This window comes from Meriones unguiculatus, chromosome 17, assembly GCF_030254825.1.
Source record: "Meriones unguiculatus strain TT.TT164.6M chromosome 17, Bangor_MerUng_6.1, whole genome shotgun sequence".
Taxonomy (NCBI): Eukaryota; Metazoa; Chordata; class Mammalia; order Rodentia; family Muridae; genus Meriones; species Meriones unguiculatus.
In genome coordinates this window covers 26,684,155-26,707,540 of record NC_083364.1, presented here as the reverse complement: position 1 = coordinate 26,707,540, position 23,386 = coordinate 26,684,155, and the positions used below count along the sequence as shown (strand labels likewise).

Here is a 23,386-nt window from a genome sequence, read left to right as displayed (position 1 = left end):
AGGGTTAGGGCCCCTGCTGCCTGGTGTGATCTCTGCTGTTCTGCAGGGGCGGTTGCTAAGGGAGCATCTGTTCTTGCCTTTCAGAAGTGCCTAACTGCCAGTCATCCTACATGCGAGGAGGGTATTTCTCCAGCAACCATGATGGTAAGGAGCTTGCTTTAGCCCTGTTAAAATTAATTTAGTTGGGGTTTGGGGTGGGGTACAGCATGCTGGAAGTTGGAGGATTTCTCCTCCTTCCTTTAACTTTGTTTGTCTGTCTGTTTTTAGTGTTTAGTTTTTTGTTTGTTTGTTTGTTTTTGGTAATACTCATGCTTTACATTGTTTGGTTTTTCGGAGACAGGGTTATTCTTTGTAGCCCTGTCTGTCCTGGACTCTCTTTGTAGAGCAGGCTGGCCTTGAACTCAGAGATCTGCCCACCTCTGCCTCTCAAGTGTTGAAATTCAAGGCATGCGCCACCACACCCAGCTTACTCGTGCTTAACTTAAAAAATTACTGCTTCTAAGCTGAGCTGTGCGGTCAGTGGTTAGACCTTCCGTGGTGTGTGATTGTGAGAGTGTGCAAGCTGAGTTAGTCTGCACAGAGGCTTTGATCAGCCTTCCGAGCATTGAGAGCCATTGTCCTTTAAAATGGCAGTGACCCTAACTTTGCAGAGTTCATAGGACAATGTAAAGGAAAGGGGAACTTGGCATGTGCCGCTATGTCAGGCCCTTAAATAGAATGTTTAGAAAGATTCATAGATGTTGTATAGCATGGAGTATCTCAAGGAAATGGTCAGAACGGATCTGGAGCCGGGAGTTCCTGGAAAGCCTTGCTCTTGTGAGTCTTTTGTTCACAGTGCAGACTTTATAGCTTATTCTTTCTGTAATCAATAAGCACAAATTACACACAATTTAGACAGACACAAATACAAAGATCAGATTTCACTGTCCAAAGACAGTCAGGAGCTTTCTTTTCTGTGCACACGTCTATACAGAACTGTACAAATCATACCATGATTCCTTTTGTCCAGTCTTTCAACGGGAGTTCTTAATTCACCGTGTGTTCATACCAGACTCTGTCCTGAGCTTTTTACTTGCATTCAACTCATTTAGTCAGTCGTATAAGCCGCTGAAACTCCCAGAGGTCACAAGATTCACTCTAAAATAAGTAGTTTGGAAGGTAGACCCAAAATTCTGAAATAAGCCCTCATGGCCCAGGGCCCAGCCTTCATCTCTCTCCATACCACCTGTCCAGTGTAATCAGCCAGATCCAGCATCTCTCAGCCGCTTTGTCCATGGTGGCTACATAGTACTTGCCGTGGGAGGAGGCATTTGGCTTATGACCACTTGCTAACAGTTAAATATTTACAAATGCCTCACAAAATAATTAAAAACGAACATCCATCTCATTAAATCTTTCCACAATTCCTTGACTACTTCTTGAAGCTGAATCCCTGAACCTTCTGGGTTAAGGGGATGTGACATTTTTTGAGGCATCCACTGCCAGGTTTTGTAAAGGCCAGCATTTTATTGTCTGTCTTCAGTGTGTGGTTGCCAATTTTTAAATTTTTAGGGCTGGTTTGAAGAAGTAATGGGGTGGGAATCCAGAGGAGAAAGGCGGCCACAGCGTGGGCGGAGGATAATTGAGCTGTCAGAGCCGTGAGGAATATTTGCAGAACTCATAGCTCCTGCATGAATGGGTGGCAGTGGCAGCTCTTTTGATGGGAAGGAGTTCTGTGTGGTCTGAGAGGGAAGTCCTTCAGAGGTAGGCACTGGCTGGAAGTTACTCTTTCAGGCAGTGGGGTAGGGTCAGGACCTCCTTTCCAAACACCGAGGCTGGGAAATACTTTTCCTTAGCGTAGGTCCCCAGAAGTATTTCATTTTCTGTCAAACAGATCTGTCCATATAAATATTTTACATCAGTCTGACCCCCTCAGACCATTGGCACAGGCTTCCCTTGGAATTTTGATCAATAAAGTCTCAAGAGCTCATGAATCAAAAGCTCCAACGCGGAGCCCAGAAGTCTTGGTTTCCAAGTTTGAAAATCACACTCATCCTCAGCTGTACTGTAGACTCACTGAAGAGGCTTTTAAGTTAAAAGTTTTGGTGCTGAGAGAGTGCTTCTCACCTTCCTAATGCTGTGACCCTTGAAGACAGTTCCTCAATATGTGGTCCACCCCAACCATAAAATTATTGTTGTTGCTACTCCCTAACTGATTTCACAACTGTTGTGGACCATGATGTATCTGATTATGCAAGGTAGTGTTAGGCAGCCCCTGTGAAAGGGTCTCCACCCGCAGGTTGAGAGCCGCCGCCCTAAGTGGTGGGGTTCCCAAATTCCGTAGTGAGATCTCGTGTACCTGAGGCTGTGAACACCTGTCTGTAGCATTTTAAGTACTCAGGGAGCATCGATTTTTTTTTTTTTTTTTACAAGTGACGAGTTGATGAGCGCCGATTCCTGGGCAGGCAGCTTTCCCCAGCTGGATGAGACCAGTGCCGCTTACCCTGCCGCGTGCCCCGCGATATTCTCAGAGTGTCCAGACGTGAGCAGGCGGGCTGTCTACCGGACCGCTGGCTGTGGAGGCGCAGCTGTGCGGGGCTGCTTCCAGATTCCTCGCTGTTTCTGTAGAGGCAGTTGATGATGTCTGCAGTAGGCACCGGGGGGTGGAGGGAGCAGCAAGGAGAGCGAGGCAAACATTTCGTATAATTACAACATTTAGCAGAGAGCGTGCTCTTAAGGGAAATATTTTTAGTAAGATTTTAGGTTGCTTACTACACACAGACCATCTCACGGAGCCACCGCCAGCCTCCCCCCTCCAACCTAGTCCTTTCCCCAATTGACCGCACACACTGAAAAAGTGAATTTCGAAGAAGCCAGCGTCTTAAACTGCTCTAAATTATCTTGGGCTGGTTTTTCCTATCCTTCCTTCACAGTCTTGACCACAGATGCCCAGGAAACAGTTATCAAAACAAGTGTTCCTGATTGGCATCTCTGATTGCTAAGATAGCCATTCTGCCTCGGGTACCCACCTAGAATCCTCTTGTGATATTTTGAGTCTTTCATTTCCACTCTGCCCGTCAAAAGGTTCTTCCTTCCTGTACCTTTATTTGAGTGATTAGATACAGGTCTGGCCACAACTGAAATAACTGCTGATGCCAACTCAACTGACTTATTACTTCAACCAGGAGCATCTTTCAGGTGTTGTAGAGGACCGCCTGTGGCAATGACCGGAAACCACAAAATGTGCCCAGATGATGTTCCTTACAGGCTTTTGAAAACCAAGACAAGAATTTAATCTAGGCTTTGTGGGGTTGTGGATGAATTATCTATGCCTTGGAGGGGGGGAAAAACAGTGCTGAGAAATAACACGGCACGTTTGACAGGTGTGTAAACTTTAAAGTGGTTTCCGCTTAAATTGACTTTATAACAAGACCATTTAAACAGTCCTGGAGTACCAAAACACATATGGGAGGTGGGAACTGTGTCACCTCCTGGCAGCCGAGGGTAAGAAGCATGACGCATGAGGAATTATGTCTTGCTGATAATACGAAGTACGCCAGATCGTCATAAAAGCCGGTTTGCCAGGTGTTGTGCACACACCTATGTGGTCCTAGTGCTTGGGGGTGGGGTAGGAGGATGAGAAGGTTAAGGTCGTCCTCAGCTCTGTGAATTCAGGGTAGCCTGGGCCACATGAGAGCATGTCTCAAGGGAAAAAGTGTCAGCGTTCTTAAATTGGCAGGTGTGCAGTCGCCCAAATACTGAGCAGTTATTGTAGGTGAGGGGTTGTGACAACACGAAGATGCGTAGGGTATGACCGTTTGTCCTTGGGAAATCCCCTCCATGGCAGGGGACATCAAGATTAAAATCCTCACACTGGCATTCTGGGTTGTTGGCTAGTTTGTATGTTTTTGAGGCGGGGTCTCACTGTTAGTCCTGGGTGGACAAGGCTGCCTGGAACTCCAAAGGGATCCACCTGCCTCTGCCCCCAGAGTGCTGGAACTGAAGGCATGAGCCGTTCCACCTGGCACAGGGTCACTCGGTGTCTTAACGGTGCCAGCTACAGCCTGCAGCTGTCGTTTGTTTCACACACTGCACCAAAAGCTTTTGCACTGTGGTATAGCAGCCAGTGCTCTGACCCATTGCGCCATTTCTCTGGCCTGTATATGGTGCCGTTAATTTAAACAGAAAAATCACACCTAAGGCTGAAGAACGAAAGATGAACCTCATAAACAGTAGAATTAGTCTCCTCCACTGCACTGAGTTTTTTCTAGGCCTCGCATATTATGATGGTGCCGGGCCTGGGCTGATTTTGAAGACCAAGGGATCCCGTCTGGGGTCCTTGACCTGTGTGGGGTTTGCGTGTCACTTTGCCTGTCCCATCTGCGTATTCAGTGCACACGGACCAGCAGCCTCCAACCAGGTGACCAAGCCAGGGACTAAGCCAGGGAAGAGCCCAGGGATGAGGGACTCTACACCAAGTGTGATGCTGTTGAGGCAGGGAACATGGGGTGCCTGTCTTGGAGCTGTTAGCTGCCTTGGGCTTGAACCATGAATCTTGTTGAGGAGTGGGAGGCTCCACACTCACACCTGCCAGCATTTCTAGGTGGAGAATGTGCAGCCATCTTTTTCCATCATCCCTTCACTTCATACCTTAGCCATTTAGTCTTTGGTGTGTGTCTTTGAACCACTCGGTTCCCATTTCTTTTCTTCCCCTTCCCCCTTTGGTTATATGAGACAGTGTTTCTCCGTGTGACCCTGAATAAATTGGAACTCCCTCTGTAGACCAGACTGGCCTCCAGCTCTGAGATCTACCTGCCTCTGCCTCCCAAGCGCTGGGTTTAAAGGTGTGCGCCACCACTACCCATCCTCGGTTTCTGTTTCTTTTTTTTTTTTTTTTTTTTTTTTGGTTGGTTGGTTTTGATTTTGGTTTTTTGAGACAGGGTGTCTCTGTAGCCAGGCTGGCCTCAAACTCAAGATCTGCCGGCCTGTGTCTTCCAGAGTGCTGGGATTACAGGCATGTATCACCAGCTTGATTCCTATTTCTTGACCCCCTTTCTGTGACGACTCTCCCCTGATTCCTTCTGTTTGGAGACAGTGCTCCAGTTTTGGTTGAAGTGTGCTGCTCTTATAACCAGTCTTCTGTCGCCCTGCGGCTCTGCCTGTTTTCTTTTTCTTCAATGCTCTGTCAGAGCCCATGAAATGTGTGGAGAGCTTGGACACGTCTGTTGGGAAGGCTGAGTTCATATTAGCAGAAAGGAAAATGACAGCACTGTCACACAAAAGAAAGCCAGCGTGCTAGGCTGACCAGAGTGGATGCGTTAGTCATAGAAACAGTGCCTCCTGCAAACGGCTTACGATGTGAAGGACCCTGCGGTGACTCAGTGGTTCCTGCAGCTCGAGCCCTGTTAGCAGGAACTGATTCAGCCCTCACTGAGACCAAGATAATGACATCAGAACTTGAATGCTTGAGTCCTTTGGAAGTCTCTGGAAATTCAGTCTGGCATTGGTGCAACAGTAACACTTAAGGAACCAAAAATGAAACAACCTGGTGAGAGGGTATGAATACAAGATGATAATAAAAAAAGTTGTTTGCATTAAAGAATGTCAGTATAGTCCTTAACGCCATAGTTTTTAGTATAGTACCGGATGCTAAACTGGGGTTTTCTTTTTTAAACTCTTTCAGGATTCACATACGAAAAGGACCCCAGGCTATACTTTGACGACACTTGCGTGGTGCCGGAAAGACTGGAAGGTAAGATGCCCATCCAAGACCGGATGCTGGGTGAGAGGGTTGCACTGCTTTTTTAAGCAACCCCCCCTTCCCCCAGAAACTCCAGCCTAAGTTATTACATGTACACCCCTGTCCCACACAGGCAAAGTCAAGCAGGAGCCCACCATGTACCGAGAGGGCCCCCCCTATCAGAGACGAGGCTCTCTTCAGCTGTGGCAGTTCCTTGTCACCCTTCTCGATGACCCAGCCAATGCCCACTTCATCGCCTGGACTGGTCGAGGCATGGAATTTAAGCTGATAGAACCGGAAGAGGTGAGTCTGAGTGTCTCCGTTACTTTTCTGTTGCTGTGATAAGACATCGTGACCGAGGAAACTTAGAGAAACGTGTATTTGGGCTTTCTACAGTTCCGGGGAGGTAAGAGCGTGTCATGGTGAGGAGGCAGGGCAGCAAGCTGCAGGCATGGTGGCAGGAGAAGGAAGCTGGGAGCTCACAGCTCCAGCATTAACACCACGAGGCAGAGAGCATGCACTAGGGATGGCACAGGACTTTGAAACCTCAGAGCCCCCTCCAGTGACACACTTCCTCTAGCAAAGCCATGCCTCCTAGTTCTCCTCAGACAGCAATACCAACTGGACACCAAGGGTTCAACTGCCAGGGACTATGGGGCACATTTCTTACTTAAGCCACCACAGTAGTTGCTGGATGTGAGAGGGAGAGAGAAGCTGTGCCTGGTGGGCTCAGCAGTGTTCTTCCTGTCAGTAGGACAATTTCCTGCATGTTGCCAAACGAACAGGCAAGCGTCCTCCATTGTAGACAACATTAAAAGTATATCGCACCCCAGGGCATGGGGGTGGAATGGGGGCTGAAGCCATGAAGAGTTGCTCTAGTATAGGATGCGTTCGTCCTCTTAAAAGCTGTGGGAGTTCAGTTTCTGTAACACAGCTGAGCTGATCTCAACCCTAGTTGGTTCACAGCCTGTGGCTTGAGGCTGCCTGAACATACTGTGTGACATGCTAGTAATGCATTTACCCTGCCACGTGTTTTCTTTTCTTTTTCAATATTTATTTAGTGTGTGTTTCCGTGCTTGTACATTCAATTCATGTGTGAGTGTGAAAGTCAGAGGACCCGTTTTGGCCATCAGTTCTCTCCTGTATGTGGGTCTCAGGGATCAAACTCAAGTCGCCAGGATTGGTAATAGCAGCAAGTGCCTTAACCTGCTGAGTCCTCACTGACCTCACTACATACTGCAGGAGAAATAAAATTACCCAAGATAAGTCTTAGAAACCTAAACTTTTTATAAGTATTTATTTTATGCCTCTGTGTGTGTGTATGTGTGTGTTTGGTGTTTGTGCGTGTGCGTACGCGTACGCGTGCACCTGGCTGTATGTAGATCTACCACATATGTGCAGTGCCATTGGAAGCCAGGAGAGGGCATTGGATCCCCTGGAACTAGAGGTACAGATGGTTGACAGCTACTGTGCGGGTGCTGGGAATCCAACCTGGTTCCTCTGCAGAACACAGTGCTCTTAACTGCTAAGCCATCTCTCCAGAATATATAGATGCTTTTTTAAAAAAAGATGTTATGTAGGATCCTGGGTATTGTAGTTAGGATTACTGTTGCTGTGAAAGAACACCATGACCAAAAGCAACTCCTGTAGAAAAGGATTATGGGGTATTTGGGAGGTGGGGTGAGGGGATCTTACGCTTCCATATCATTGTTCATCATCCAAGGAAGTCCAGGCAGGAGCTCAAACAGGGCAGGAAGCTGGAGGCAGGAGCTGACGCAGAGCTGAAGACGTGTTGCTGACTGGCTTGCTCAGCCTTTCTTATAAAACCAGGGGAGTCCCCACGCAAAATTGAAGGGGCCCTCCCACACCAACGACTAATTAAGAAAATGCTTTCCAGCAGTGGTTCTCAACCTTCTTTCTTGATGCCGCAGCCCCTTAATACAGTTCCTCTGTTGTGATGACCCCCCCCAACCATAAAATTATTTTTGTTGCTACTTCGTAACTATAATTTTGCTACTGTTAAGTATTATAATGTAAATATTCTGATTTTAAGTCTTAGGTGACTCCTTTGAAAGGGTCCTTCCCTCCCCGCCAGCACTGTTAACCACCTCATCTTCAGTGAAGACGCGACCGTAGGTCCCCTTCCTGAATAGACAGCACAGAGAAGAATTAAACCAGGTCATTAGTGGAACCCATTCCAAAGGAAGTACTTTCTATTTGACTAAGTTTAGAAAATTAAAGGTGGAAAAAAATACACACACACACACACACACACACACACACACACACACACACACGAGCCAGGCCCAGTGGCACACACCTGTAATCTTAGCACTCAGGGAGACAGGGGCAGGTGGGTGGATCACTGTGAGTTCAAGGCCAGCCTGGTGTACAAAGCCAGTCCAGGACAGTCTAGGCTACGCGAAAAAACCCTTTCTCGAAAAACAACAACAAAAAGAGACACTCGCCGGCTGACATATGCTGCTTTTATGGTGCATGGTTAGGTAAACGCTGTCCCTGAGTTGGCTACAACGGAAATGAGAATTGCACTGTTGAGAAGCGTCCCATTAAGGACTGCAGAGTTAGCAACAGGAGGTAACACCCTGATACTTGGTTTGGAAGGAGGATGTGGCCTGAAAGTTGATAGGAAAAGGAGGAGAAAAGAGGGATTAGACATTGGGGGAATCTTGAATTGGTAGAAGAAGAATATGGCAGGCTTCATTTAACGTGGTAGAAAACCCCCATGTGTGAGGCTAAGGAGAGGGTGCAGTCGTTCAGGTGCCGGCCACACGAGAATGAAGTTTCCAGTGTGTGTCTCCAGCATCCATGGAAAAGGCAGACACAGCACCACATCTGTAACGCTGGCACTCGGGGTGAAGGCAGACAGATCCCTGTCCAGCCTAATCAAATGCATGAGTTCCAGGTTTAGGGAGAGGCCCTGTCTCAGAAAGTGAAGCAGAGAACAAGCACAGAAGACGCCCAGCTTGCCTCTCTGGCCTCCAAATGAACATAGCACCACATTCCCTGTCTCCTGTTGATTCACAGAAATGCTATCAGCATTGTAGCACCACAGCCAGCCTCTGATTGGCCTCAGTTGTCCTGCTAGAGGGCCAGTGCCCCACCTAGGCCCATTCCTTCCTCACTCAGTACCTTCCTGTTAATATGGCCTGGTTTACATGAGGCTGGGGGACACCTTGACTCATCAAGGCTTTTTGAAATGAAAGTAAGCCTGTCTTGTGGGCAGCCCTTATTGATTCATCTCATCCCACAAACAGGAGCTTTTATGACTTTATTGCCACCGCCTCAGGCCTGAGCACAGGCTGTCCAGCTGCAGGTAAACCTGGTTATGAGCCTCTGTAAGGCTGTTATTGAATCTTCCGCTCTCCTACCAGCAGTAAGGAAAATGATGAACAGATGGCAGAGGGCCCCTGCTTTCTTACTTAATGAAGGAACTAATATTAACCCAGAATGCTCATAAATGCCAAGTCACATGTGTGGCCCTGAGCCTCTCTGTGGATTGAGCAGCATTTATTGTTGTTGTTGCATTTTTTTATTGTGGGAGTGGCACCGGTTTGTGTGTGATGCATCACAGGGAACCCACAGGAGTTTTCTATCATGTGGGTCCAGGAGGCGCGGTCCTGGTGCCTCCGCCCACTGAGGCATCCCACCATCCCCAGCATTGTTTCTTTAGGGGCTGCTCTTTTCTCCCTATGCTGAGGTCCCTGGCGTTCTTCCGTGCCTTCATACGGGGCCCTTTGCAGTCTTCAGAACACTTAGCCTCGGCCTACGCAGTGTTTGTTTTCCTCTTCTGCTCCCTGTGTAACTGTGAGGACCTTGTCCTTGTTAATGTCAGGAAGATGCCACCAGCTCCTGGGGAAAGCTGTAAGAAGTTGTCATGGGGGAGCTTAAAGGGTGAAGCAGAGGAGGAAGCTGTTGGGGATGTAATTGTAGGCAGCTGTGTGGCTGAGTAGCGCACTCTGGGTAATTATCCATAATATCCATTACACTGTGCATGGAAACTGTGGTTTTAGAACTGCGTTTTGGCAGGCCCCCTAATCAAATGTCTTTTGACAGTCATCCAACTTAGCACCCTCTCAATTGTGACTGACTCGGCTTTAATCTGGAGCCATTTTAACTGTGAATCTGCATTAATATGAATATTGGGGGGCCATGGGGTTGTGTGTTGGACATGAGGCAGACCAGTGATTCCATGGGTGGTCTTCAAAGCTGGCTTGCTAGAAAGAGCTGCTCCTTGTCCTGCGACTGTTCGCTTGCTCTTTGAAGAGGAATAGGTGAGTCCCTGTGTCCTTCCCTTCCCCCGCCGCTGCCGCCCCCCCCCCCCATCTCAGCTCCCAAAATGAACCTTCTATAACCTACTACTCGGGAAACAGAAAGAAAGAACGAGCTGTCAATACGCTCTCGCCTGCTCCTCGTAACACCAAATAAGGACCGCCCGAGTCTCCAGCTGCATCATGCCTTACTATAGAGGGGGCCTCTGAGTCATGGGGCACCGGCCTGGAGGGTGAGTCAGTAATTATAACTACCAGAGCAGCTTTGAAATCTGCACATACACAGAACCTCTCCAGTAAGCTATCGCATGCGCTAACAGCAGAGAGGTCGCTGCGCAAGCTGAAGGCTAGGCAAAGTGGTTTTCTACCATTGGGTGGAGTACAGAGACGAAGCCAGCTACCTTGACATTCCTTGTCCCTTGTGGCAGACAGGTTGGGGCTTAGTTTTGGCGTGTGAGTTGCTGTTGATCCTGGCAGGACTGAGATTGACTGAGCAGAATTTTTTATTATATTTATTTATTTATTTTTGCCAATATTTCCATTGATTTAGAATATTTACCCTTGCTGGGCAGGTTGGCACATGCCTTTTAATTCCAGCACTCCAGAGGTCAAGACCAGCCTGGGCTATACAGTGAGTTCCAGGCCAGCCGTAATAAGACCCATAATAATAAGCTACATAATAAGACCCTGTCTCATAAAAAAGACCTCTCACCAGGATTTAGTTTTTGCTAAGTAGCTTCTTGGGCTCAGGGACAGAGATGATGCCAGTTTCTCTGGGGGCAGGGATGAGATGAACCAGACAGAACCACAGCGGCCTGTCACCTTGCATGAACAGTGAGGAGCTTGCCAATCTTGTCGCCTCAGTAGCCTTTCTTCAGGGGGACGTTGGAAAGTTTGGCCAAGATGGTGGCTCCTGGGACGGCAGTGGCTACCTCCTCAGAGCACTTAACACCAAGACCAGCGTGACCACTGTAGTCCTGAATAGCAGCAAAAGCCTGGCACCTGCTCCACTGCCTGGCCTGCGTCTGCTTCTGCATGGCATGATCTTTAGAACCTCATCCTTTCCGGATGCACCAGGAAAAAGTCAGTAATCTTGGATTTCTTAATGGGCAGAGAGAACAGGTAGATCTCTTCCAGGGGCTTAATCTTCACGTCCTTAACCAGGCGCCCCAGCTTGGTGACAGGAATCCACTCCTTGTCTTCAGCTTTACCTCCATGAGCCCACCCCCACTCTTGGCCACAACTGCAGCCCCTAAGACCAATGCTGAATCCTCCTCAGAAGCCGCCTCGGCCTCCCGGGCCCCTAAGTCCTCTGGGCCCTCCCACTGCACTGGCGTCAGCTGCCATTTGGTGTTTTTTTTTGTTGTTGGTGGTGTGGTTTTTTGTTTTTTTTTTTTTTTGTTTTGTTTTGTTTTGTTTTTGTTTTTCTCAAAAAAGCAGCTTTGTTTTATTTTTTAAAATAGACTTGAATTGATGAAAAGGGGGAGACCTGAGATTCGTAGTTGCCTGGGAGACACTGAACAGCAATCGGAGATGGAACCTGCATGGGATTTCTTGTAGGACAGAGTAGAAGATGTGGCCGGTGGGTGGCTCTGCTGTAATTAGGACAGATGGGTTCTTCCTTCCCGGGTTGTCTCTGGTGTTTGCTAGAGGTCGTTGCACCATTTAACCTATGGTCTTGCTGCCTGGAGTCACTCTCTCTCTCTCTCCCCTCTGTGTGTGTGTGTGCGCGCGCGCGCGCGCGCGCGCATGTGTGGGTGTGGGCACACACACACCTTGTCTCAAAGAGTGAGTTGGCATTGATGGTGCATGTCTGTGATCCAAGCAACTGTGAAAGCAGAGGTGGGAAGGTTGAGAGTCTGGACTATAGAGAGAGATCCTATCTCCAAATAACACAAAAAAAAATTAGAAAAACATCAAAAGAATGTAGTTTGATAGGCCTTTTTTGAAGTGTCTTTTGTTTTTGTTTGCTCTTTGGTTTTTGTTTTTGTTTTTAAGACAGTTTCTCTGTGTCTAGCCCTGGTTGTCCTGAAACTCACTCTGTAAACCAGGCTGGTCTCGAACTCAGAGCTCCACTTGCCTCTACCTCCAGAGCACTAGGATTAAAGATTGGCACAACCCAGCCAAAATTTCCAGAAGTAACCAAAATGAAGACCTCAGACAGCTCATGTTTCCACCGTTGAAAGTTTGAATGCTGGTAGCCAAACTTGATTGGCTGCCCCAATAATCAGGTGGACTCTGATAGGAAATTTTCCTACTATAGTGCCTCTTTGCCCAAAGCTCTGATTACGTCTCCCCATCCCTGCACCTCAAGTGGACTGGCTTGCTGTAATGCACTTTAGAACCGTGCGAGAAGCCCTGTTAATTTTTCATTAAATGGGTAATGGTGCTACGTGCCTTGCTGTCCGTTCTGCGGGTCTGCTGTGAGCAAATGGCTGGATGGCAGTAGGCTGTAATGATCTGAGTCCCCCTTCGTCCACGAGCCGCAATAAGTAAACATCTCCAGCCCCTCTCCAATCTTATTAGAATTGAACCTGTGCTCTGCAGGCCCATTAGCAGCTCACTGGCATGTTCCTAATGTTTCAGGAATGACCGTTCTAATTATTCCTTATTGACTGCTACAGAAACCATAGCACTTAATGGCAGAACGCTAATGGTCTGTGAGTATTGGTCAATAATTCATAAATGGAGAAATAGCAGAGGGCCTGTGTCCTCTGGGATGCCAACCAAGTCCCCTCCAGTCTTAAAATGTTAGGAGTCTTCACCCCCAGGCCTCACATCCTAGGAACTGTGGCCGAATCGTCACCTTTACTTAATATTTGATCTTGAGAGAATTAAACGCTTTCCTTTCCAGGTTAGAGGAAGCCGATCATTGGCCGCCGCCGTTGAGTTACAGAACATCCTGGGAATGTGTTAGCATCTTTGCTCTCTTGTCCCTTCAGGTTGCAAGGCGCTGGGGTATCCAGAAGAATCGGCCAGCCATGAACTACGACAAGCTGAGCCGCTCTCTGCGCTATTACTACGAAAAGGGCATCATGCAGAAGGTGAGCTTAGATCACTTAGCCGCTTCCGAGGAGAATGGGCTAACCTCTGTAATAAGACTTTTATACTAACTAGAGGAAGCCATGAGCCTCGTAAGGGAATCTGTGGACAAGACAGAGTGGCACATACCTATAATGCCACCACTTGGGAGGTGGAAGCAAGAGAATCATTAGCTCAAAGCCACTTTCACCTATGTATCAAATTCTAGGCCAGCCCACTCTCCGTAAGAACCTGTCTCTAAAAACGTGAAAAGATCTTTAAAGTACCCTTAGTGCTGGAGAGATGGCTCAGCTTTTGAGAGCACGGCGTGCTCTCCCAGGACCTGACTTCAGGTGCCCACACCAGGCAGGGCACGACCTTGTGTAACTCCAGCTTCTGCAGATCTGACGCCGTCTTCTGTCCTTCGCAGGCCGTGTACACACGATACACATACATGCGCCCTGCTCCTCACATGTACACGTTAACAACAGCAAAACCTGTTTTTTGTTGTTATTGTTTTGAATATTTTTTTATTATTTATACAGTATTCTGCCTGCATGTGTGTCTGTGGACCAGAGGAGGGCACCAGATCACATTATAGGTGGTTATGAGTCACCATGTGGTTGCTGGGAATTGAACTCGGAACCTTAGGAAGAGCAGCCAGTGCTCTTAACCTCTGAGCCATCTCTCCAGCCCCCAAAACCTGTTTTAAAAGTGCTTTTGATGTTGAATACATGTAACAGAAGTTGCTGTGGAAGACACAGGAGGAAATTGGCTTTGTCTGCTTTTCTGAAGCCTCCTCTAGTTAAAAAAAAGTCCCAAACATTTAAGCAAAGACACAGAGGAATGAGTTTAAGATCTCTGCTCCAGACCTCTTAGAATCTTTAGTTGTTAAACTGTCCAGGGCACAGCTCTCTACACCTGTCATTACAGTGAAACACCATAGAAGAATAAGAAAAAATTTTTTTTTTTTTTGCCCAAATCCACTTGTAGTCAGCAAAAATGGCCTTGTACCACAGCCTTCCGACATATCCACTGCTTAGAAATCCTGTTCCCAGCAGGCCTTTCCGGGTGCCAAGATGGTGGAAAGCGAAAATCTATTTCTTATTTCCGACCTACACAGCCTGGAACTTAAGAGACACAGTTCTTGTCAACTAGCAGCCACAGCCATTCATTAAGAGGCCTCCCTTTGCAGAAGAGAAAGTAAAGTATATTTTGCAAGAGCCAGTGTAGAATCCTTATTAGGGTAGGGGTTAAGAGACCTCAACCGTAAAACCCCATTGGTAAGTAGAAGATGGAACTGGGGGTGGAGAGATGGCTCAGTGGTTAAGAGCACTGTCTGCTCTTCCAGAGGACCTGAGTTCAATTTCCCAGCAACCACTTGGTGGCTCACAACCATCCTCACTGGGGTCTGATGCCCTCTTCTGGCATGCAGGTGTACATGCAGAAAGAGCACTCATACACTTTTGAAGTTTTTCAGATTTTTTGAGTATTTGCATAATTGATTTTATGGTATTTTATCCACTAGCCCTCCACCCCTCCCCCAAAACCATATTCATTAGCATTCAATCTCCATTTCCCCTCCAACCTACTTAATAGCATCAGATCAAATCTCAGATGCAGAAAGAAGTGTTTTATTAGTTGCGTTTCTATTGCGTATGATTGGAATAATCAACTCTAATTAGCTCTTGGGTGCTTGACTCCCTGAGAAGCTGCTGTCTTGAAAGTTCTCATTTTCTCCGCTCGGGCCCCATGCCTTGCCCCAGCTAAGCCTTGTGTGCTATGTGTTCTCATGCAGGTGGCTGGGGAACGGTACGTCTACAAGTTTGTCTGTGACCCAGACGCGCTCTTCTCCATGGCCTTCCCCGACAATCAGCGCCCTTTCCTGAAGGCAGAGTCAGAATGCCCCCTCAGCGAGGAGGACACCCTGCCGCTGACTCACTTTGAAGACAACCCTGCTTACCTCCTGGACGTGGATCGCTGCAGCAGCCTCCCCTACGCTGAAGGCTTCGCTTACTAAGTTTCTGAATGGCTGAGTAGCCAAACCCTAGAGCTAGCAGTCCCCATTCAGGCAAATGAGGGCAGTGGTTTTGTTTGTGTTCTTGGCTGTTCCTAAAGCTTGCCCTTTGAGTATTATCTGGAGAACCCAAGCCGTCTCTGGATTTGACACCCTTCAAGACAAATACCTTGGCTAGGGAGTGGGGACAGGGAGAGACAGAAAAAACCCCAGGCCGCTGGTGATTCTGATTCCCGAGAAGAGATGAAAGCGAAGCCTCCTGGCCATTATGGACAGTGTGTGCAGAACAATACCTTTTTCAGGTTAGCACCGACAAAAGGGGACGAGTGTATGACAATCTGCGTTGATCACAGACTGCTAACTGCCTCTGCGTAGAAGAGCTTTCACTTGCACAGTTGTTTGGAAAGAAACCGCACGCCCATAGGCGAGTCAATAGGCTGGGTTGGGAAGGCTCAGACCATTGAGGCTTAGAATTTGCAAAACTCTGGTAGCTCGTTTCCCTTACCTAGTCCAGAGCTAGGGAGGCCAGGACAGCTGTTAACCCACTCCATGGTTCTCTGACCACTGCTCCTCTTGAGCTGAGTGGTCAACCAGGTAGATCAAGCCCCCTCTCCTCCCAGTCACATGGCTGAGTGCAGATGGCTTCTATTTTAGAGGAAAGATGATTAACACTTGACAGTATTTTGTTTTGCTTTTGGGGGGGATCATTTTGGTTTTGGTGATTGTTTTGGGGGGGAAAACAGTTTATATAAACTGATTTTTGTAGTTTTGGTATTTAAAGCAAAAAATAAAAACTTTTTGGTAACTGCACTGCATCCCTTAGACAGGGCCGCGCCCACTTAGGAAGACGCTGCAGCTGAGGGGGGCTTTAGCTGGGGCTTCCCGTTCGCTGCATGGAAGCCTGCGTGGTGCCTTCTGCACCAGGCCGCCTGTTCACGGCACCTCCACCCAATCTGTACATTTTTGAAGTGTGCAGGGCAGCCTGGACACAGCTTAGATTTCTATGTGTATAGTTCTCCACGCTCACCAACCTGCCCTCTCCGGGAAAAGCAGATGTACATACTACACGTCATATCCATGTTAACAACTGGTCACCTGGTGGGGAACCCCAGGCCCCAGTCTCTCTCTTCCTTTTTCCTTTCGGTTCTGGACTTTGAACCCTGCATAATGGTTCCCTAGGGTCTAAAACTTTACCTGTCCTTGACAGGTAAAAGTGCTAGCATTCTGGCTTCCTGCTTTTTTTTCTTCTTCTTCAATCAATTTTTATTCTGATCGCTGTATTATATTGGGAATGTTCTAAACAACCAAACTAAAGCTGTATGGAGCTTGGGTTCGGAGTGGAGGAAAAGTCAGCCGAAAGCACCAGTCCCTTGCTCCTGCGGCCCTGTTGACAGGAGTCTGTGCTGTCCTTGACACTCCACTCGTTAAAAGTGTTCCTCATGTGCAGGACACGGAACTGATTGAGCATGGGACACGCTTTGCTGTCCTATGAGAGAGGCACTCCACAGCTGCTCTCACGACTTACAGCACACTTGAGGAGGTCACAGGGCTCAGGCCTGCAGTTTACAGCTCTGAGGACCTAAGAAGGTTCTCCTCTTGGAAGCTTGTCAGCCCACAGAGATGTCAAACCTGAAGCTTGGGCCTTAATTAGCATTGTACTCTAATGAAAGGACTCTCTAAACCATATTTATAGCTTTCTAATCTACACATAGTCTATACATAGATGCGTATTTTACCCCAGCTGGCTAGAGATTTATTTGTTGTAAATGCTGTATAGATTTTTCTCCCCCTCTCTTTACTTAATACTGGTTTGGGGTTTGTTTTTGTTTTGTTTTTTAATAAGTTTATGCTGTTTCATTGGGTATGAAAAGAATTATCTGTAGCCTGAGCTGCCCCTCCCCCCGCTGTGACTGCACAGCCTGTGCCATCAAGGGACACAGGACAGCAGCGTCATTTTGCATTCCCATTGGATTCATGAACCTCCCAGATAGCTCTTTCCTTCCGGGTGTGTGGGGGTTGTTTCATTCATTGACTTCTTTTCCAGAGTGTGGAAAGTCTACAGTGCAGAAAGGCTTTAGCCTGCCAGTTGATTTGAAATACTCTTCCCTGCACAGGGCTGTGTACATCCTGCCGAGCTGCGTTATATTCTGTACTGTGTACAATAAAGAAGTTTGCTTTCCTTTACACGCTCCTCAAACCTGCCTCTTTCTTTACCTCAGTGCTGTGATTTTCAAGCAAGCAAGAACCATTGGGCTTTCTCTCAACTCCCTGCCCCTCCCCCCCTCTCTAATGGATGATGGGGTTGAAAAAAGGACTAAAAAAAAATCTCTTCCCAAGGGGTTAGAGGCAGAGAGCCTACCCCAACCCAGGGTTTACTAATGTTCCCCCTTTAAAACATGATTCGCCTGAACCTTAGATTCTGTGGAAAGATTGACCAGGCAGGTCTTTATTTTTAGTCAGTCCTAACTCAGCACCTTTGGTTGATATTTTGAAAACTGGTAAACACAAAGACTGTTTCCCAGTTTTTCTCTGAATAGGTTTTGCTTTGGACAAGTGAAATACTTTCTTTTGGTCTCTCAAAAGAACTAGGGTTTTTTTGTTTTGTTTTGTTTTTTGTTTTGTTTAGGGTTGGTTGGTTTGTTTTATGTAACAGCAAATACTTTTCCTCTGTGTCCATATCTTGCTCTTGGAGGAAAATACACAGCATGTAACACATACAACACTTAGGAGATAATGGAAGAAAACCAACAGCAGTTGTATAGCATCCAGTGTGAAGGGTTCCTGTTGTATCCCTGTGCACTTTTAACTTGGAGCTTTCAAGACTCCTGTTACAGAAGAGAAAAAAAAATAGAGCCTTTTACAGCCTAGAACAGAAGGCTCTCTGTAAGTTATCTGCTATCTGTCTTTTACTGTTTTACAAGCCCTTAAGTGTGGAAACATCCGAGACTGAGTTGGTACACCGCCTTTTGAATGGGAACTTGTGGGGAATGAATGTCTGCCACATAAACCCCATTAGCTCCGACAGATGAAGAAGAGATGCTCAGGGAGAGGGCAGGGCACGCGGGACAGAGGGCTCTCCTCAGATTCCTGATGATAAAGCTTAGACAGTCAGGTCCTTATTTATCATTCCCAGGCTCGTTATCTCGCCCAGGCTCAGACCCAGATCATTAACCTAATGCCAGAGGTCACCCAACACTTGCCCTCCTAGCGTTGGACACTGGGGTAAGGAGGCCAGAAAATGTGAAGTTTATTCTTTGTGGTATCCCCTTTCACAAGCCAAGTTGGAAGAACAATCAATGCCCATTCAGCTGTTAGGTGAGGGCGAAAGAATGTGGTTTGGAAGCCAGAGCTCGCTCACGGTGTAAATTATAAGCAGTAGGGCTGGGTAATGTAGAAGAAAAACATCTAGGTGGTGGGGAGCTCTGGGGAGAGCAAAACACTGGTTCTCAGTGGTCTATGTGAATCTGCTCCACACAGATAGAGGGTTCTGTGGTGGGACAAGGACAAGCAAGTTGTGTCCTAGTTCTGGCCAAAGCACTGACCCTATTTAGAAGAGGACCCTTCAGTGTCCACCCCTACCAAATGAAGAGTTGAGTCTTAAACCCAGCCTTCAATCTGTTGACTTTGGCAGTGATCCAAAGGCGGCTAACCATTTGATAGCACTTTACAGTTTATAGAGCACTTTTTAGAAATTTTTTTAAAAAATTTTGGCAGGCTTTTCTCAGATGGGAACACTTGGTTGAAATCAAATCTGAAAATGTGGCTCTCGGCCTCCAAAATCATTCTTTTCACAGTAGCTAGACTCTGGGAGCCTGGACGTGTAGGTTCTGGCCCCAGCTGTGTGATCTTGGGGGCCATGCTAGGTCAATGAGGGCACTGGTGAGGTGCCACTTCCCAGACCTAGAAGGCAGGGGACATTCCCCGGGGAATTTAAGGTGTGTGTGCAGTTGGCGTTGAGGGTAAACAGAACAGTTAAGAATACCACTGTTTCTCCTTTATATAGTGCAGCTCTCCGTTTAAGCAAATTTGTCCATTTTCTAAGCGTTCTCTGAGTACCTGTTAGATGCCAGTCACTGCTGGAGTCTTTAGAAATAGCAGTTTCAAATTAAAGTTTGCTTTGTGGGATGGTAACACTTAAGACGACCCGTCAAGGGGCTGGAGAGATGGCTCAGTGGTTGAGAGCACTGTTCTTCCAGAGGTCCTGAGTTCAATTCCATGGTGGCTTGTAACCACCCATACTGGGATCTGATGCCCTTTTCTGGCATGCAGCTATGCATTCAGATAGAGTGCTCACGTTCGTTAAAGTAAATAGATAAACCTTTTACCAAAAAAAAAAAAAAAAAATGACCCCTCAAATGCTTATTGTTCCACTTCCAGGCTCACACTTAAACACTTGCTCTGCCTTCTTATTCTGACCACCTTGACTTGGATGTTCATTAACACTTTTGTGTACTTTGTGCCAGGAGCATGGGTGGTGTCTCCTGCATTGCCCTTTTGAGGCTGAGCAGGTCTCCCCCTGTTTCCATTCTGAAGGGCAGAGCATCTCCATCACTCAGTTACCCATCAGTTGCCGATTATTCGAAAGATGGCTTGGGTTGCGGGGAGTCAAAATGGAGTCCTTAAGCAGCTCTCAGGCTACCAACAAAACCTTTCTCTAGACTCGACGCATAGCACACTGACTGGCGCCGTCTGTTAAGTAACAGCATTCCAGGGCAGGTGCTACTCTGGGGTGTAGCTGAGGGAAAGCAAATTCGAATTGTTATGCTCCGGACCTTGTGTGGCAGAAGGGACCAAAAGAGCAAAAGGAATAAACAGGTGCTAGCATTTGCCAGAAGATGCTAACTGCTGTGGGAAGAGGAAGTTGAGGGGAGACAGTGAAGGGCAAGAAGGCCTCACAGTTAAGCAAAGACTTAAACAAACAAACAAACAAACAAACAAAAGACTACTGCCAGGTGGAAGTCTGAAAGAGTAAAGCTGCCTGGGAATGTTTGTGGAAGGGCAAGGACCACACTGAGGGATGAAGAGCAATGGTCTCAATGGGCAGCACAGACTTTCAGGATGCCAGGACCTGCTTTGTTCTCTGTTAGCTGCTAAGAACTTTCTGAGCCCAGGGATGACCTCATCTGATATTTACTTCAAAATCTGTTTCTTTTGACTTGTGAGTTGAACAGGAGAGGGCAAGGAAGGAAGCAAGAAAACTAAACCTTGGCGGCTGCAGAAATCCAGGTGACAGGGGAGGGAGAGGCCTGGCCAGCTGCAGGCTGTAAGTCGGAGCCAGTGTGTTTTGAACAGTTGTTGGGGCAAAGGGGATTTCATTACAGCTGCAAGGTTTGGGGCCAAGGAAGACTGAAGTTGCTACGAACTGAAACCAAGAAAGAAAGCTGAGGAGAAATGATTTGTGATTGAGGAAGAACAGGCCTCCTCCCAAGATGTGTTTAACTTATGCAACCATTAGACATCAGCTGGGGAACTGGAAAGTTGGCTCGGTGGTGAGGAAGGCTTGTTGCTCTTGCAGAGGACCCAAGTTCAATTCCCAAGCCCCCATACGGTGCCTAGCAACTGTCTGTAACTCAAGCTACAGAGCTCTGGTACCCTCTGTGAAGGCACCAGGCATGCGCACACTACACATACATACATACACGCAGGCAAAACACTCACACACACACACACAAGATAATAAATTAAAAAAAAAGTTAGCTGGGATGCTGGGTCTGCAGTTCAGAGAAACTCCAGGTTGGAGATGGAAATTAGAAGTCCACGCTGGGCGGTGGTGGTGTACCCCTTTAATCCCAGCACTTGGGAGGCAAAGGCAGGTGGAGCTCTGAGTTTGAGGCCAGCCCCGATCTACAGAGAGAGTTCAGGACAGCCAAGGCTACACAGGAAAACAATGTCTTGGGGAGGGGGGAGTCTGTGTGTACGGGAGTGTTAAGAGACTGGCTCGTGCTGCCGGAAGCCATGTGGAAGCCCATGGTCTGTGCTCCCGCTGACTGTAAAGGGCAAGGGAGCTGCTTTTACAGATGACTGCAAACTCACAGTTCAGAAATAGAAACAGCCGGCTTCTGTGTCAACCCCTACCCCAACACCCAAACAGCCACAGCCTAGACAGGAAGCCATGGAAGAGAAACCTTCAAAACTGTGATGAGGGTGCTGAATGGGGGTGCGGGGGTGGGGGAGGACTCAGCTTTCTCTAAGGGGCTGGCCACTGGGAGTTTGACCGTGTTGCAGTGAGTATATGGGCAGCCCAAACTGGACTTGTTTTGTGTGGCGGTGTTGGGTGGGTGAGGGTGTCACATGGGTGGGGGGGTTGACCTGACAGGACTGGGAAAGTGAGTGTGATTGGGGAGAATTATGAGAAACTCCCAAATAATAAAAATATGATGTTGGAAAAAAAAAAAAAAAAAAGAAGAAGACGAAGAGCTGAAACTGAATGACATCACTAGGGTAATAGGCATAGATGGAGCATCTGAACCCTCAGACCCTCCACAACTAAGACATTGGAGAAGAAACTCAGCAAAGGAGACTGGAAAGCTAGGGGCTGGGAAGGGAGGGGCTTGGAGGAAGGCGGCCTCCGCTCTCCACGTGTAACAGAGGTCTGAGGCCGGAGGAGCAACAGTCTGGGTTGGCTTACAGGAGCAATTGCATGCGATGGCAGACATAACAGCTCAGCACTGCTGGAATTAAGAGCAGAGGAAGCCCCATGGATTTCAAAATCTTGAACTCAGCTCAGCCTCTCGCAAGCCCTGCAGCCTGTAGGCACAGCATCTGAACGAGCGGTCCTTGACCACAAGTTCATAAGAAGCCTTTCAAGGATGATGGGGGGAGGAGCAGGGTGCTCTTCCCAGTCCCTTCCCACCCCTGTGGGGCTCTGTTTATTCTTGTGTTACGTTCTCAAAGTGTGTTCCTATTGTTGGAGTTCTAACTGCTGGTAATTGCCTTCTTCGTAATTTATAATTAGCGTGTGTTCTTCGTGGAAATTTTCGAAAATCCATAACCAAAATTTAAAACCGCTTTGAAAATTCAAACTGGAGGTCGCATTTAATGCCAGCATGCATCTCGCTCAGTGCTGTTTCTAAAACACATAAAGTTGAGCTGGCAGCATGGCTGAGAGGAAAGGCATTTGCTGCTAAGCCTGACCACCTGAGTTTAATTTCCCAAACCCACCTGGTGGGAGACAATCGACTCTCCAAAGGTTGTCCTCTGCCCTCCACCTGTGTGCTGTGGAGTGGGCTTTCCTCACACAGGCACACTGACTGACGGATTAACTTTTTAAAATACAGAAGTCAGGGCTGGAGAGATGGCTCAGAGATTAAGAGCAGTGGCTGTTCTTCCGAAAGGTTCATGAGTTCAATTCCCAGCAACCACAGGGTGGCTCATAACCATCTAGATTTGATCCCCTCATCTGGGCAGAATACTGTCTAAATAATAAATAAGCATTCTTTAAAAAAAAGAGAGAAAAAAATGTTCATTACTGCGTTATATACAGTTTTGTAACCTGTTTCCTAAATAAAATATTTGAAAATCCTTCTATATTGGAAAATATAGATGGGGGGGTGGCTCGGTGCACAAAGCTCTCATACAGTCTTGAGACCTGAGTTCAGATCCCCAGAAGTCATGAAAAGTGGAGTGTGGAATCACTCAGTTCTGGAATCCCAGCACTAATGGCGGAGACAGGAAATTTTCTAGACGCACATGCTCAAGCTCATCTGACATAAAAACCAGGGGTCCGGGGTGGGCGGTATAAGATAGCCTCAAGCAAGGTAGAGGCTTGGACCAGAAAATCCAAGGTCATCCTACACAGACAGGTAAAGATTTCAAATGCACTGCTTGAACAGCACCCTTTTTAATGACTGCGTACTATTCAATAGAACATGTTTAAGGAGTCGTAGTGTCTAGGGATAAAGGGGCCACAAAGGGAAAGCAGGTGTCAACACCCACCAAGATCAAACAACAGGAGCGAGCCCCTGTTAATTTTACCCTCCGAGTAGCTCTGAAGTCTGTCTCCCTCATCGGTCCCCAAACTCAGTCCACCTGGACTGCTGCGGTGAGCACTCGGCAATCCTCACCTCCTCCGCTCCTGCTCCGCCCCAACCTCTTTTCCAAAATGTACTGAGTGATTTATTTATTTATTTATTTTTAAATTTAAAGCTCAAGGCATCCCAATGGACAAAGAAGTAGTTACACAGACCAATGATACCCAGTCTCCAAAGTGTGGACTGCACACCCAGCACCCCAGTGAGCTAAAAAAAAAAAAGAATGGCAAATAATATTATATAGTTCTATCTATGTGGAATCTTGAATAGACAAAACTGAGCTATAATCAGACAGGCCTAATGGGGTTAC

The 23,386-nt window shown here is 47.3% G+C and overlaps 1 protein-coding gene across 2 annotated transcripts in view; it reads left to right on the top strand.

Annotated features, from left to right (window-relative positions):
• Positions 1 to 17,230, top strand: part of Etv5 (ETS variant transcription factor 5) — a 53,756-nt gene extending 36,526 nt beyond the window's left edge. For both annotated transcript variants that reach the window (XM_021636156.2, XM_021636157.2), the window contains exons 9-13: positions 85 to 144; positions 5,663 to 5,731; positions 5,853 to 6,022; positions 12,951 to 13,052; positions 14,828 to 17,230. In XM_021636156.2, the coding sequence (XP_021491831.1) occupies positions 85 to 144; positions 5,663 to 5,731; positions 5,853 to 6,022; positions 12,951 to 13,052; positions 14,828 to 15,049 (623 nt within the window). In that variant the 3' untranslated portion in view covers positions 15,050 to 17,230. The remainder of the gene's footprint in view (positions 1 to 84; positions 145 to 5,662; positions 5,732 to 5,852; positions 6,023 to 12,950; positions 13,053 to 14,827) is intronic.
• The last annotated feature ends 6,156 nt before the right edge of the window (positions 17,231 to 23,386 follow it).